Consider the following 14,858-nt stretch of genomic DNA (forward strand, 5'->3'; position numbering starts at 1 on the left):
TGTCCTTCCTCATGATCCAGGCTCTACCCTCAGGGCTTCATGACCTGTCCTTCCTCATGATCCAGGCTCTACCCTCAGGGCTTCATGACCTGTCCTTCCTCATGATCCAGGCTCTACCCTGAGGACTTCATGACCTGTCCTCCCACATGATCCAGGCTGTACCCTCAGGGCTTCATGACCTGTCCTTCCTCATGACCCAGGCTCTACCCTGACGGCTTCATGACCTGTCCTTCCACATGATCCAGGCTCTACCCTCAGGGCTTCATGACCTGTCCTTCCTCATGATCCAGGCTCTACCCTCAGGGCTTCATGACCTGTCCTTCCTCATAATCCAGGCTCTACCCTGAGGGCTTCATTGCCTGTCTTTCCATGTGATCCAGGCTCTACCCTGAGGGCTTCATGACCTGTCCTTCCTCATGATCTAGGCTCTACCCTCAGGGCTTCATGACCTGTCCTTCCTCATGATCCAGGCTCTACCCTCAGGGCTTCATGACCTGTCCTTCCTCATGATCCAGGCTCTACCCTCAGGGCTTCATGACCTGTCCTTCCTCATGATCCAGGCTCTACCCTCAGGGCTTCATGACCTGTCCTTCCTCATGATCCAGGCTCTACCCTCAGGGCTTCATGACCTGTCCTTCCTCATGATCCAGGCTCTACCCTCAGGGCTTCATGACCTGTCCTTCCTCATGATCCAGGCTCTACCCTCAGGGCTTCATGACCTGTCCTTCCTCATGATCCAGGCTCTACCCTCAGAGCTTCATGACCTGTCCTTCCTCATGATCCAGGCTCTACCCTGACGGCTTCATGACCTGTCCTTCCACATGATCCAGGCTCTACCCTCAGGGCTTCATGACCTGTCCTTCCTCATGATCCAGGCTCTACCCTCAGGGCTTCATGACCTGTCCTTCCTCATGATCCAGGCTCTACCCTCAGGGCTTCATGACCTGTCCTTCCTCATGATCCAGGCTCTACCCTCAGGGCTTCATGACCTGTCCTTCCTCATGATCCAGGCTCTACCCTGAGGACTTCATGACCTGTCCTCCCACATGATCCAGGCTCTACCCTCAGGGCTTCATGACCTGTCCTTCCTCATGACCCAGGCTCTACCCTGACGGCTTCATGACCTGTCCTTCCACATGATCCAGGCTCTACCCTCAGGGCTTCATGACCTGTCCTTCCTCATGATCCAGGCTCTACCCTGAGGGCTTCATGACCTGTCCTTCCTCATGATCCAGGCTCTACCCTCAGGGCTTCATGACCTGTCCTTCCTCATGATCCAGGCTCTACCCTGACGGCTTCATGACCTGTCCTTCCACATGATCCAGGCTCTACCCTCAGGGCTTCATGACCTGTCCTTCCTCATGATCCAGGCTCTACCCTCAGGGCTTCATGACCTGTCCTTCCTCATGATCCAGGCTCTACCCTGAGGGCTTCATGACCTGTCCTTCCTCATGATCCAGGCTCTACCCTCAGGGCTTCATGACCTGTCCTTCCTCATGATCCAGGCTCTACCCTGAGGACTTCATGACCTGTCCTCCCACATGATCCAGGCTGTACCCTCAGGGCTTCATGACCTGTCCTTCCTCATGACCCAGGCTCTACCCTGACGGCTTCATGACCTGTCCTTCCACATGATCCAGGCTCTACCCTCAGGGCTTCATGACCTGTCCTTCCTCATGATCCAGGCTCTACCCTCAGGGCTTCATGACCTGTCCTTCCTCATGATCCAGGCTCTACCCTGAGGGCTTCATGACCTGTCCTTCCTCATGATCCAGGCTCTACCCTGACGGCTTCATGACCTGTCCTTCCACATGATCCAGGCTCTACCCTCAGGGCTTCATGACCTGTCCTTCCTCATGATCCAGGCTCTACCCTGACGGCTTCATGACCTGTCCTTCCACATGATCCAGGCTCTACCCTCAGGGCTTCATGACCTGTCCTTCCTCATGATCCAGGCTCTACCCTCAGGGCTTCATGACCTGTCCTTCCTCATGATCCAGGCTCTACCCTGAGGGCTTCATGACCTGTCCTTCCTCATGATCCAGGCTCTACCCTCAGGGCTTCATGACCTGTCCTTCCTCATGATCCAGGCTCTACCCTGAGGACTTCATGACCTGTCCTCCCACATGATCCAGGCTGTACCCTCAGGGCTTCATGACCTGTCCTTCCTCATGACCCAGGCTCTACCCTGACGGCTTCATGACCTGTCCTTCCACATGATCCAGGCTCTACCCTCAGGGCTTCATGACCTGTCCTTCCTCATGATCCAGGCTCTACCCTCAGGGCTTCATGACCTGTCCTTCCTCATGATCCAGGCTCTACCCTGAGGGCTTCATGACCTGTCCTTCCTCATGATCCAGGCTCTACCCTGACGGCTTCATGACCTGTCCTTCCACATGATCCAGGCTCTACCCTCCGGGCTTCATGACCTGTCCTCCCACATGATCCAGGCTCTACCCTCAGGGCTTCATGACCTGTCCTCCCACATGATCCAGGCTCTACCCTCAGGGCTTCATGACCTGTCCTCCCACATGATCCAGGCTCTACCCTCAGGGCTTCATGACCTGTCCTCCCTCATGATCCAGGCTCTACCCTCAGGGCTTCATGACCTGTCTTTCCACATGATCCAGGCTCTACCCTCAGGGCTTCATGACCTGTCCTTCCTCATGATCCAGGCTCTACCCTGAGGACTTCATGACCTGTCCTCCCACATGATCCAGGCTCTACCCTCAGGGCTTCATGACCTGTCCTCCCTCATGATCCAGGCTCTACCCTCAGGGCTTCATGACCTGTCCTCCCTCATGATCCAGGCTCTACCCTCAGGGCTTCATGACCTGTCCTTCCTCATGATCCAGGCTCTACCCTGAGGGCTTCATGACCTGTCCTTCCACATGATCCAGGCTCTACCCTGAGGACTTCATGACCTGTCCTCCCACATGATCCAGGCTCTACCCTCAGGGCTTCATGACCTGTCCTCCTACATGATCCAGGCTCTACCCTCAGGGCTTCATTGTCTGTCTTTCCATGTGATCCAGGCTCTAACCTCAGGGCTTCATGACCTGTCCTTCCTCATGATCCAGGCCCATTCTTTCTTGAACCATTGGAGAGGAATTTGCAGATAGGATGTACCCCTAACTGCCTGAGTATTTCTTAGCAGGTGTATTCTTTTGTGCAAGTGTAAGTCAGAATTGTAATGTTGATGAAGTACTAATCTGCAGGCCTAATTGTTCCAATAATGTCCTTTATGGCAAAATTTTCCCTCAAGCTTTAATCCAGTATCATGGGTTGCATTTGTTTATTTTTAATTATTTTTCTTTTCTTTTTCTGTTTTCCTTACCCTTCTCACTGTGCACGTGGGTTGCATTTAGTTATCACATTGACACCCTTTTAACCTGGAATAATTCCTTAATCTTTCCTTGTGTTCGATGACTTTGTGATTTTTGAATTGTTCAGCAAGTTATTTTGTAGAATATCCTCAGTGTTTTTTTTTCTGGTGTCTCGTGATTAGATTCAGGTTATGAAGTTGTACATTTTTGTCAGGAAGATTGCAGAAGAAATGGGGCCTTCTCCTGCACCTTACCAGGAAGCACGTGTCAACTTTGATCCCTTGATTAAGGTGATGACCACTATACTTAGTTTCTCCACTATGAAGTTGCTTTTTTTTTCTTTATGGGGAGACAGTTTTAGACTATGTAAATGTCCTATTTCTCATCATACTTATACCTGTTAGTGTTAGCATTTGGTGATGATTCTTGCCTGAATCAATTATTTGCATAATACTTACGAAATTATCATTCCTTCCATATGTATTAGTTGGTGTTCTTCCAAAAGCTTTTCCTTTGCCTCTGTTTATTTACTTATTTATCACTGTGGACTCATAGATTCTTATGCAGTTGATTTTGATTCTGATCTCATAGCTAGACAATTTTGCTAAACTTTTAAAAAAATTTATGTACTTTATCTTTTATAGCAGCTTTAAATTTAGAGAAAATTTGAGTGGAAGATGCAGTGTTCCCATAAAGCCGCTAACTCCTCGCACTTTCCATCAATACTGTATTTAGTATTGTCCCCAATACTAACATCTTGCATTAAAGTGGTGCATTTGCTACAGTTGATGAGTCAACATTCATAAATTATTATCGTCCAGAGTCCATTGTTTACATTCAGGTTCCTCTTCATGTTGTTCATTCTGTGGTTTCACAGATGTGTGATGCATGTGCCCACCACTGCAGTGTCACACAGGATTTCACTGCCCCAGAGTCCTCTGCACTGTCCCCGCCTCTGGAACCCCTTAGTAGCAAACACTGATATTTTTACTGTCTCCATAGTTTTGCCTTTTCAGACTGACCTCTTTCACTTAGTAATAAGCATTTAAGATTCCTGAGTCTCTTTCTATGGCTCAATAGCACATTTCTTTTTAGTGCTGAATAATATTCCATTGTCTGGATGTACCACAGTTTATTCATTCACCTACTAAGGTGAATGTCTTGCTTGCTTCCAAGTTTTGACAACTATGAATAAAATTGCTATCAATATTGGCGTGCACGTAAGTTTTCAGCTCATTTGGGTAAATGCCAAGAAGCGTGATTGCCGGGTCCTATGGTAAGAGTGTGTTTAGTTCTGTAAGAAGCTGCCAAACTGTATCTTAAGTGGCTGCACGTTTGCGTTTCCACCAGCAATGATGAGCATTCTGTTGCTCCACATCCTCACCAGCATTTGCTGTTGTGTTTTGGGTTTTAGCCTTTCTAAGAGGTGTCTGTAGTGGTATCTCCTTGTTTCAATTTGCAATTCCCTAATGACATTATGTTAAAATCTTGTTATATAGTTATTTGCCATCTGTATATCTTTTTCAGTGATGTGTTCTTTAAAGTCTTTGGCTCATTTTTAAATTAAGTTTTCTTATTGTTGAGTTTTAGTTCTTCATATATTTTGGCTGCCAGTCCTTTATCAGATATGTCTTTTGCAAATATTTTCTGCCTGTCTGTGTCTTGTCTTTTCATTCTATTAACGGTATCTTTTGGAGAGCCAGTTTTCATTTCAAGGAAGTCCAGCTTATCAATGTATCGTGTTTTCATTTCAAGGAAGTCCATGTTTTCATTTCAATGTTTTCATTTCAAGGAAGTCCAGCTTTCATGTATCATGTTTTTGGTGTTGTATCCAAAAAGTTACTGCCAAGCCCAAGGGTACCTAGATTTTTTCCTGTGTTATATTCTCAGATTTTTTAAGTTTTGCATTTTACATCTAGGTCCATGATTCATTTTGAGTTAACTTTTGTGAAGGGTTTATGGTTCGTGTCTAGATTTTTTTTTTTTTTTTTTTTTTTTTTTTGGCATGAGGATGTCCAGTTGTTTCGGCACCATCTGTCAAGAAGACTCTTTTTGGGTCTTTTTTTGCCTTTGTTTCTTTGTAAAAAATCAGTTGACTGCATTTGCATGGGTCTATTTCTGAGCTCTCTGTTCTGTTCCATTGATCTGTTTGTTCTCACCAGTCCCACACTGTCTTGGTTCCTGTAGCTCTGAAGTAGGCCTTGAAGTTGGTTACCATCAGTGTTCTCACTTTAGTGTTCTCTTTCAATAGCGTTTTGACTATTCTGGGTTTTTTTCCCTCTCCATATACATTTTAGAATCAGTTTGTCGATAGTTTACAAAATAACTTGCTGAGACTTTGGTTGGGATTACATTGAATCTGTAGCTCAAGTTGGAAAGATCTTTTATTTCTTTCATCAGAATTTTGTAGTTTTCATCGTATCTTGTACATATTTTGTTGTTTATACCTAAGGATTTCATTTTCTTGGTGCTAATGTAAATGGCATTGTGTTTTAAATGTCAAAATCTAATTGTTCATTGCTGGTAGGAAAACAATTGACTCTTTTTTTTTTTTAAGGGATGCAGTCTTACTCTGTTGCCCAGGCAGAGTGCATTGGTGCCATCATAGCTCACTGCAGCCTCAAACTCCTGGGCTTAAAGAATCCTCCTGTCTCAGCCTCTTGAGTAGCTAGGACCACAGGCATGTGCCACTACGCTCAGCTAATTTTTAAATTTTTTTTTAGAGATGGGACCTTGCTCTGTTGCCCAGGCTGGTCTCAAATCCCCTGTCTGCTTTGAGATGATTATATATTTGTGTCCTTTGTTAATTTAGAGGATTATTATGGATTTTTCTAATGTTAAGACACCTTTGTATTTCTGAGATAGACCTTGGTATTGGTCTGTATTTAAGACAGTGTTCAGTTTCTCAGTTGTTGTTTAAAATGAGACGGAGTCTCACTCTGTCTCCCAAGCTGGAGTGCAGTGGCACAATCTCGGCTCACCGCAAGTTCCGCCTCCTGGGTTCACGCCGTTCTCCTGCCTCAGCCTCCCGAGTAGCTGGGACTACAGGTGCCTGCCATCATGCCCAGCTAATTTTTTGTATTTTTAGTAGAGACGGGGTTTCACGGTGTTAGCCAGGATGGTCTCGATCTCCTGACTTCGTGATCCGCCTGCCTCGGCCTCCCAAATTGCTGGGATTACAGGCATGAGCCGCCGCGCCCGGCCAGTTTCTCAGTTTTAATTTGGAGTTTTGCATCTGTGTTCATGAGTGAGCCTGAAATTTTCACTTTTCCATATCTTATTTCTCTGGGTTCCTAGAATGAGCTAGAGAGTGTTCCTCCTTTCTATTCTCTGGAGAGTTTGTGTGAGATTAGAATGAGTGTCTGATAATTTAGTTGCATTCATTTATAAAATTCCTAGGCCTAGAGTTTTTTTTCTGGGAAAAGTTTACATTTTGACTCATTCTTTTAGTAGTTTTAGGACTGTTTAGGTTCTCCATTTCTTGATTGAGGCAGTTTTGATAAGTTAATTTTTCTAATTTGTAGATTTTTTCTCTAAGTTTGCAAATGTAATACATAAAATTTTCTCGTCATTTCTCACTGTATCTGTAGTTCTATCCTTTTATTGCTAATATTACTAATTTGTACTTTGACTATTTGTATTCGTTATCTGTTGCCGAGTAACAATATTGGTACAAACCTGGTGGCTTAGAACAACACACATTGAATACTTCACCGTTTCTGTGTGTCAGAAGTCCAGGCGCGGCCTCGTGGGTCGTCCTCTGCCTCAGGGTCTCTCCGGGCTTCAGTCAGGGTCTTAGCCAGGACTCGGGTCTCCCCTGAGCTTGCAGTGAGGAAGGATCTGCCTCTGAGCACACAGGGTCCTCGGCACGATCCCATTCCTCAGCTGGAAGCTGCCGACTGCCATTTGCTGCGGGGGCCTCTCTAGATGGCATCTTCACAAAAGCGAGAAGGGAGAGTTGGTAGAGGGAGTCTGCTGGCACCATGGGAGTCGCTTTCACACAGACCTCGGTCCCAGGACCCACACCCATCACCCCGGCCTCGATCTGCTGGTTAAAGACAAGTCCCACGTCCCACAGGGTGATACTGGAGTAGCCACTTCACTCCGACCTTTTCAGAGAACTGGTTATTTTTTGGAAATATCAGTTAGATCTAGGATGGGTCTTGTCTTCTGAATTTTTGTTTTCTCTCTAATTGATTTTTTCCTGTTTTTATTTAGTTCACTTTGTTGGGTTTGCTCAAGCCTGGGTCACTGGATCTCAGGGATGCTGCTCCTGTTTGCAGCTGTGTCTGCAGGGGCTTCCCAAGGCCTTGCTTTCCCCTCACGTCTCTTTCTCGGACTCTGCCAATCCGCTTCCCGCTCTGGTGTCCTGTAGTTGCTGCTTTTTAAAACCCTCATCGGTCTGTGTAAACTGTTTATTTTTATGTGGTTTTTAAGGGAGACCATTCTCATTCTTTTGAGACCCTGTAAAGGGTGGAATTGGGATAGGTAAACTGCCGTTTTACTGGAATGTTCACTGGACCAATCTCATGTGTTCCAGGGAGACCCTCACGCAGGGCTTAGAGTTCTGTCGGCGGCAGCAGAGGGCTGATGGCTCCTGGGAAGGGTGAGTGAGCCTCCGCCCGTGAGTGCAGACATGCATGGGATCCAGAGCTTTCTACTCTCACACACTGCGTTCATAAATGTTGGCTTGTATGTTGTTGCTGCACCAGAAGTTTCTGGAAGTGAGCTGCCAGCCCATGACTTCTGGGGGACCTCGTTCCTTTGTGGCATGCGTGGCCTTTGCCCCGGTGGAAATTGCTCAGTATGTTGCTGGGTGCAGCTGGGCTGCTGGGAGCGCGCTGTAGCCTGAGCGTGGCTATTCCCCTCCACCCTGTCTGCTTGCCCTTAGGGTCCAGCAGACAGAGCTGCTGTCTTCCATGGCCTTAATGCCTGAGGCACTGGAGTTGGTGGGCTGGCTGGGGCACGTGTGATTGTTGCAGAATGCGTGTTGTTTCACACACCGGCTGTGAACAGGGTGGAAGGGCTGAGGCTCTCCCTGTCTCCCTCCAGCTCCTGGGGAGTTTGCTTTACCTACGGCACCTGGTTTGGCCTGGAGGCCTTCGCCTGCATGGGGCAGACCTACCAAGATGGGTGAGTGAGTGCCTTTCCTCTGGCGGGCGGGGGTTCTCAACCCAATGCTCTGTCGTGGGTGTTTTTTGCTTTGACATTTGGTTTTAGGGTTTGTTTGTTTGTTTGTTTGTTTTTGAGATGGAGTCTCGCTCTGTCAACTGGGCTGACATGCAGTGGCATGATCCTAGCTCACTGCAGTCTCAAACTCCTGGGCTCAAGCGATTCTCCCGAGTGGCTGGGACCACAGGTGCACGCCACCACCCCAGGCTAATCTTTTAAAACTTTTATGTAGAGATGGGGTCTTGCTGTGTTGCTCACACTGGTCTGGGCTCAAGCAGTCTTCCTACCTCGGCCCTCCAGAGCGCTGGGGTTACAGGCATGAGCCAATGTGCCTGGCCTGTTTTTAATATTTTTAAACAGTGAGATAATATCCCCGGTTGAAATGAGGATGTTTCCCTGGTCCCACAGCTCTCTAGAGCTTCCTGACATGTATGCTGGAGGGACGCTTCTGGCCTCCGGCCCCTCCAGGCACACAGATGCCTCCCAACCCTGAGTAGGAGGATTAGGGTCCAGGGCCCCGCTGGAGCGGGTTAGAAGGCAGGAGATCTCTGGCCCCAGCCCTGTCTCCAGTTGCCCCACTCTCCCAGCCCTGTCACCAGCTGCCCGACTCTCCCAGCCCTGTCTCCAGCTGCCCCGTTCTCTCCCAGCCCTGTCTCCAGCTGCCCCGCTCTCTCCCAGCCCTGTCTCCAGCTGCCCCGCTCTCTCCCAGCGCTACCTCCAGCTGCCCCACTGTCTCCCAGAGTCTGCAGTGTGGATGTTTAGAGGTGGGGAGCACCGTGGTTGGCTGGGTGCAGTTTGTGAGACGCTGCTCCCAAGCACTGCGGACCTCACTCAGCCTGACGTGTCCGTGAGGCCATCCGCAGTACTCTCATGTCCCTTTGTCTTCCCAGGGACTCTGGGAGGCAGGAGTATCTGTTCCCAGTTCACATCTGCAAAAGTCAAGCTCGGGTTTCAGTAGTGGCCCATGGCCCTTAGGTAGGGTGGCCCCGTAGTGCAGGCTCCTCCCCATACCCTAAGGCAGCCTGCTAGGGTGAGAAGCCAGGGGTCTGGGACCTTCCTTGGTGTGATGGTGTCTCCTGTCTCTGGTCTTTGCAGGACTGCCTGTGCAGCGGTCTCCCGGGCCTGTGACTTCCTGCTGTCCCGGCAGATGGCAGACGGAGGCTGGGGGGAGGACTTTGAGTCCTGCGAGGAGCGGCGTTATGTGCAGAGTGCCCAGTCCCAGATCCACAACACATGCTGGGCCCTGATGGGGCTGATGGCTGTTCGGTGGGGACAGTGGGACCCATCCCTGAGCCTTGGGTTTGGGTAGAGGAGGGACACTCAGCTGTGAGCCAGTGGCCTGGGCTGAGTGAATGTAGAGAGGAGGGGAGGCCTGTGGGCCAGGTCAGCTGCCATTCTGGGAACAGACACCTACAAGAGCCACGTGCCTGGTTCCTGGGGCAAGAACATGGGCTGCTCTGACCAAGTGGGGCCCTGCAGAGAGGCTCGCCTCTTAGAAGTGAACCACCCACCATTAGCAGTGTCAGTGGAAGAGCAAGCGCATCAGGGACCCATGGAAACAGCGAAGTGGGCTGTGATGAGGTTGCTGCTTCCTGGTGTGGTAGTGATGACAGTCACAGCAGCTGCTCTCTGTGGCCCTCCTGTATTCACAGCTGGTGCTGAGCCACATATGTGCCAGGTGCACACACACGCAGATGCATGCAGGCATGTACGTGCACACACTGATGTGTACACACAGATGTACATGGAGACAGATGCACACACAGGTCTATGCACACACGTATGCATGCACAGGCTTCTGTGTACACACACAGATGTGCCTGCAGCATCCTGTCTGTGCTACACACAGACATAGGTACATGGAGACAGATGCACATACAGGTCTATGCACACACGTACGCATGCACACACAGGCACCTGTGTCCACACACATACAAATGCACCCACAGCATCCCATCTGTGCCACACACAGACATAGATACATGGAGACAGATGCACACACAGATCTGTGCACACACATATGCATGCACAGGCACCTGTGTACACACATACAAATGCACCCACAGGATCCCATCTGTGCCACACACAGACATAGGTACGTGGAGACAGATGCACACACAGGTCTATGCACACACGTATGCATGCACATGCACCTGTGTACCCACACGTACAGATGTGCCCGCAGCATCCCGTCTGCTGCGCACAGACATAGGTATATGGAGACAGATGCACATACAGGTCTATGCACACACGTACCCATGCACACACAGGTACCTGTGTACACACACAGATGCACCCGTAGTATCCCATCTGTGCCACACACAGACACAGGTACATGGAGACAGATGCACATACACACAGGTCTATGCACACACATACATACGCATGCACAGGCACCTGTGTACACACACAGATGCACCCGCAGCATCCCATCTGTGCCACACACAGACATAGGTACATGGGGACAGATGCACACACAGGTCTATGCACACGTGTGCATGCACAGGCACCTGTGTACACAGATACAGATGCACCTGCAGTATCCCATCTGTGCCACACACAGACATACGTACATGGAGACAGATGCACATACAGATCTATGCACACATGTACGCATGCACAGGCACCTGTGCACACATACATACAGATGCACCCGCAACATCCTGTCTGTGCTGCCCTGTTAGGTTTGTGGCCATTTGGGGAATCTTCCTAAAACCCTAAAAGCTAGGGCAGGTCTGCTTGAGCAGGAGCAACAGCGTCTAGGGGACCCCTGAGGGCAGGACAGTCAGGGACCCACAGTTGAGCTGGGCCCACTGAGCCCTGGATCCTTCTTGGTGTTTCATCCTGGCCAGCAAGTAAGCATGAGCTCCTGTGGGTCTCCAGAGGCCCGTGAGGACCAGTGGGCCAGGTGGGAACAAGGCTTCGCATCCTCTTCAGGGGGACACCAGAGCAGGCCTGAGGAGGCCTGTGTCCCCAGCCTGTCATTGCTGTGGCTCCGCTTCTCAGGGAGCCTAGGAAGAAGGTGTGGCAAGAGCCCGAGGTGCTGGCTGCACCTGGCAGGGCCTGTGGGCGTCAGTTTAGATGCATCCATTCTCACTGAAGCATTCCAGGGTTTGCCCTTATGGTCGGCTGTGAGGGTGAGGATGATGCTGTGGGGGCATGCACGCTGGGTGTGTTTCAGCCTCCTCTTCCGCCAGGCATCCTGACGTCGAGGCCCAGGAGAGAGGAGTCCGGTGTCTGCTTGAGAAACAGCTCCCCAATGGCGACTGGCCGCAGGTATGCCACCAGGGACCTGAGCGCCCAAGGCCAGCATCGACCTCCAGTGTGCGTGGCTGTTTCCACGCTCTGTGTCCTTTTTGGGGTACTTTGGACACTTGGGAGGTGTCAACTCTGCCAGTGAATGCCAGAGTTGGTGGCAGGTCTGTGGCAGGTGATCGGGTCCTAAAGTCCAGATCTTGCTGTTTTTTCAAGTGATGCTCTGGGTGGGGGAGGAGCTGGATGGGAGAAGCCAGTGGGCAGGAAGCCCTTTTGCTCCATGACAGGCCCTCCCACTCCAGATGACCTAGTGGCCCCTCACTGAGCCAGAAGTCCCTGTGGTGTGGGTGTCATGAGGTCATGTGAGGCCGACTGCCCTCCCCTGAGATGAGGCTGAGTTGGTGGCCGCTCATGTGGTCATGAGGGGCTGGGGAGTCTGAGCGGGGCTGATGGTGCCATTACTGATGCGGGATAGACCTACCTGCTTTCCTGTGCTCTTGCTTAATTAGCCCTTTCCAGGCTGACTCACCCACAAGCCAGCCAAGCCAACAGCCGGGCTCCGGTTCAGGGACTCGCCCTCAGCTGACTGGTGAAGCCTTTGTGTTTATTTCTGTGTTCTTTTAGGAAAACATCGCCGGGGTCTTCAACAAGTCCTGCGCCATCTCCTACACGAGCTACAGGAACATCTTCCCCATCTGGGCCCTCGGCCGCTTCTCCCAGCTGTACCCTGAGAGAGCCCTTGCCGGCCGCCCCTGAGAACATGCCTGCCTGCTGGGTGCCGTCTGTGCGTTCCCGTGAGGCCAAGGGGTCCTGGCCGGGTTGGGGAGCCCTCCCATAACCCTGTCTCGGGCTCCAACCCCTCAACTCTCTCACATCTCACAGATGTGAATCTGGGGACCAGGCTGGAGGCAGGGATGGGGACAGGGTGGGTGGCTTAGACTCTTGATTTTTACTGTAGGTTCATTTCTGAGAGTAGCTTGTCGGGCTTGGGTGAGGAAGGGGGCACAGGAGCCGTGACCCCTGAGGAGGCACAGCGCCTTCCGCCACCTCTGGGCACGGCCTCCTCAAGGTAGTGAGGCTAGGAGGTGTTTTCTGACCAATAGCTAAGTTCTTGGGAGAGGAGCAGCTGCGCCTGTGTGATTCCCGAGTGTCAAGTGGGCTCTGGGCTGGGGTCGGCCCTGGGCAGGCTGCTCCTGCACCTTTTGTCTGCCGGGCTGAGGGACACGAGGGCAACCCTGTGACAATGGCATGTAGTGTGCATCTGTGAACAGCCCAGTGCGGGGGGTGCTCATGGAGCATCCTGAGGCTGTGCAGCAGGGAGCCCCATGCCCCTGGGTCGTGAGCTCGCCTGCGTATGGGGGGGTGTCATGGAGCCTCATGCCCCTGGGTTGTGAGCTCGCCTGCGTATGGGGGTCTGTCATGGAACATCCCAAGTCTGTGCAGCAGGGAGCCCCATGCCCCTTGGACATGAACCCACCTGCGTGGAATGCTGTTTGTGAGGTGCCTACAGGGTTTATAGTAGTCTTACGGACACAGAAATGCACAGGGGACACTTATGGACACAGAAATGCACAGGGGAGGCCGAGCATAAACAGGGGTGAGGGGCAGGCAGCAGTTGTAGTCACTGCCATGGGGCACTGCTATGTGCAGGGACAGCCAGCGCCCAGCCCATCACCACTCCCTGGGCTGGCTGGCAGGTATGGCACCCTGGGAGCCCGGCATATGCCCAGGGCACCCCTACAGCTGCCGCCAGTGTCATGCCCAGGCGGGTGCTCTGGGCTGGAGCGAGGCCCAGGTTTTGGGTCGAGGCTTCCCCAGGCAATCCTGTGAGCTCCCTTCTAGCCTCTGATCCAGTCTGGTCTGGCTTGCATGGATGTAGGGCTTGGGATGGGAAGTTCAGGTCCTGGCTTTGCCTTTGACTGATGTGGATGAGCAGCTTACGTGCTCAGGGCCACCTGAGACTGACACTGTTCTCCCCTGGCTATTGGGAGGAGTCACTGAGAGCTTCGTTACCCCTGCTGCCTTGCCCAGGGCACACCCTGTACCTCCTCATCTGCTCTTCCTCCCCCCCTGCCGCCTCCTGGGCAAGTGGCGCTCCCTGGCCTCTTCCCCTGGCTGATCGCCCTCCCCCAGGCAGTGGAGATCCGCGTCTGGACACCCTCAGAGCCTGTCATTTCCTGCCCAGAGTCCTTCAGGGCCACCCCTCTGCCTTGGTGTGGGGTCCAGGGCTCTCACCCAGGTGCCGCGCCCTCTGGGGTCTCCTGTCCAGCTCCCTTGCCCCACGTGCTGTCACTGACTCTCCTTGGGACTCGCCTGCCTGCTCAGCCCTGCAGGGCCTGGTCAGCTGCCTGTTGAGTGTCAGCACTTCGCTGCACCTCTTAGGACTGGGCTTTATTTTCGCTGAAGGAACTGTGTTGGGACCCTTGACATCTGTCAGGTTTGCACACGCTGTTTTTTTTCTCAGCCCACGTGTTCTCCCCCACATGGGGCAGCAGCAGGACAGAGAGTGAATCACAGAGTCTGCCCTGAGCAGAGGCTGCTGTCCCTGGGACTCCTAGCCACGGTCAGATCACTGTACAAAACAGTTTTCCAGAAATGAAATGTAAATCCATTTTTATACTGAAAATGTTACTGAAAGTCATTTTTATGAGCAACTACCTTAATAAACAGACATCGATTCCCTTATCAGAAGCCTGTCACACTGTGTTTCGTTTCATCCTGGGGAGAACTGCAGATTTGGGGTTTCTGGCTGTCGTACCTCACCTGCCTGTGGGGCGAGTGGGAGGCCCAGCCTGCTTTAGGGAACAGGAGTGACGTGAGGAGTAGCAGGGTGCGTCTCCAGTTACGTGAGGGAAAATAGATATTTTAAGAGATAATATCATAGCCTATTTTAATATGTTTTCAAGGCCATAAGCATATCTAGGAAGATAAATAAACGTGATACAATGTCCACATAGGAGGAACTTTCTTTCACTGCATTGTTCTCCTTCTCAGTGGCCTTAAGGTCACAGGACGCAGCGATTCCCTGCCCTCTTCGGTGTTATTACACATGCAGGACTTCAGTGTCAGTATCCCTGCCGTCAGTCTTCTCCTTTAGAAATCACA

The 14,858-nt window shown here is 51.2% G+C and overlaps 1 protein-coding gene and 1 pseudogene across 3 annotated transcripts in view; both read left to right on the top strand.

Annotated features, from left to right (window-relative positions):
- The window catches only part of LSS (lanosterol synthase), a 40,856-nt gene extending 26,415 nt beyond the window's left edge, over positions 1-14,441 (top strand). For both annotated transcript variants that reach the window (XM_055280046.2, XM_055280047.2), the window contains exons 18-22: positions 7,867-7,932; positions 8,379-8,459; positions 9,594-9,764; positions 11,696-11,774; positions 12,378-14,441. In XM_055280046.2, the coding sequence (XP_055136021.1) occupies positions 7,867-7,932; positions 8,379-8,459; positions 9,594-9,764; positions 11,696-11,774; positions 12,378-12,509 (529 nt within the window). In that variant the 3' untranslated portion in view covers positions 12,510-14,441. The remainder of the gene's footprint in view (positions 1-7,866; positions 7,933-8,378; positions 8,460-9,593; positions 9,765-11,695; positions 11,775-12,377) is intronic.
- LOC134736809 (uncharacterized) lies at positions 9,771-11,775 on the top strand (annotated as a pseudogene). The gene is made up of 2 exons (XR_010121147.1): positions 9,771-10,655; positions 10,769-11,775. The product of XR_010121147.1 is annotated as an uncharacterized protein (transcript).
- Positions 14,442-14,858: the final 417 nt, after the last annotated feature.

The sequence above is a fragment of the Symphalangus syndactylus genome, chromosome 5 (assembly GCF_028878055.3).
Source record: "Symphalangus syndactylus isolate Jambi chromosome 5, NHGRI_mSymSyn1-v2.1_pri, whole genome shotgun sequence".
Taxonomy (NCBI): domain Eukaryota; kingdom Metazoa; phylum Chordata; class Mammalia; order Primates; family Hylobatidae; genus Symphalangus; species Symphalangus syndactylus.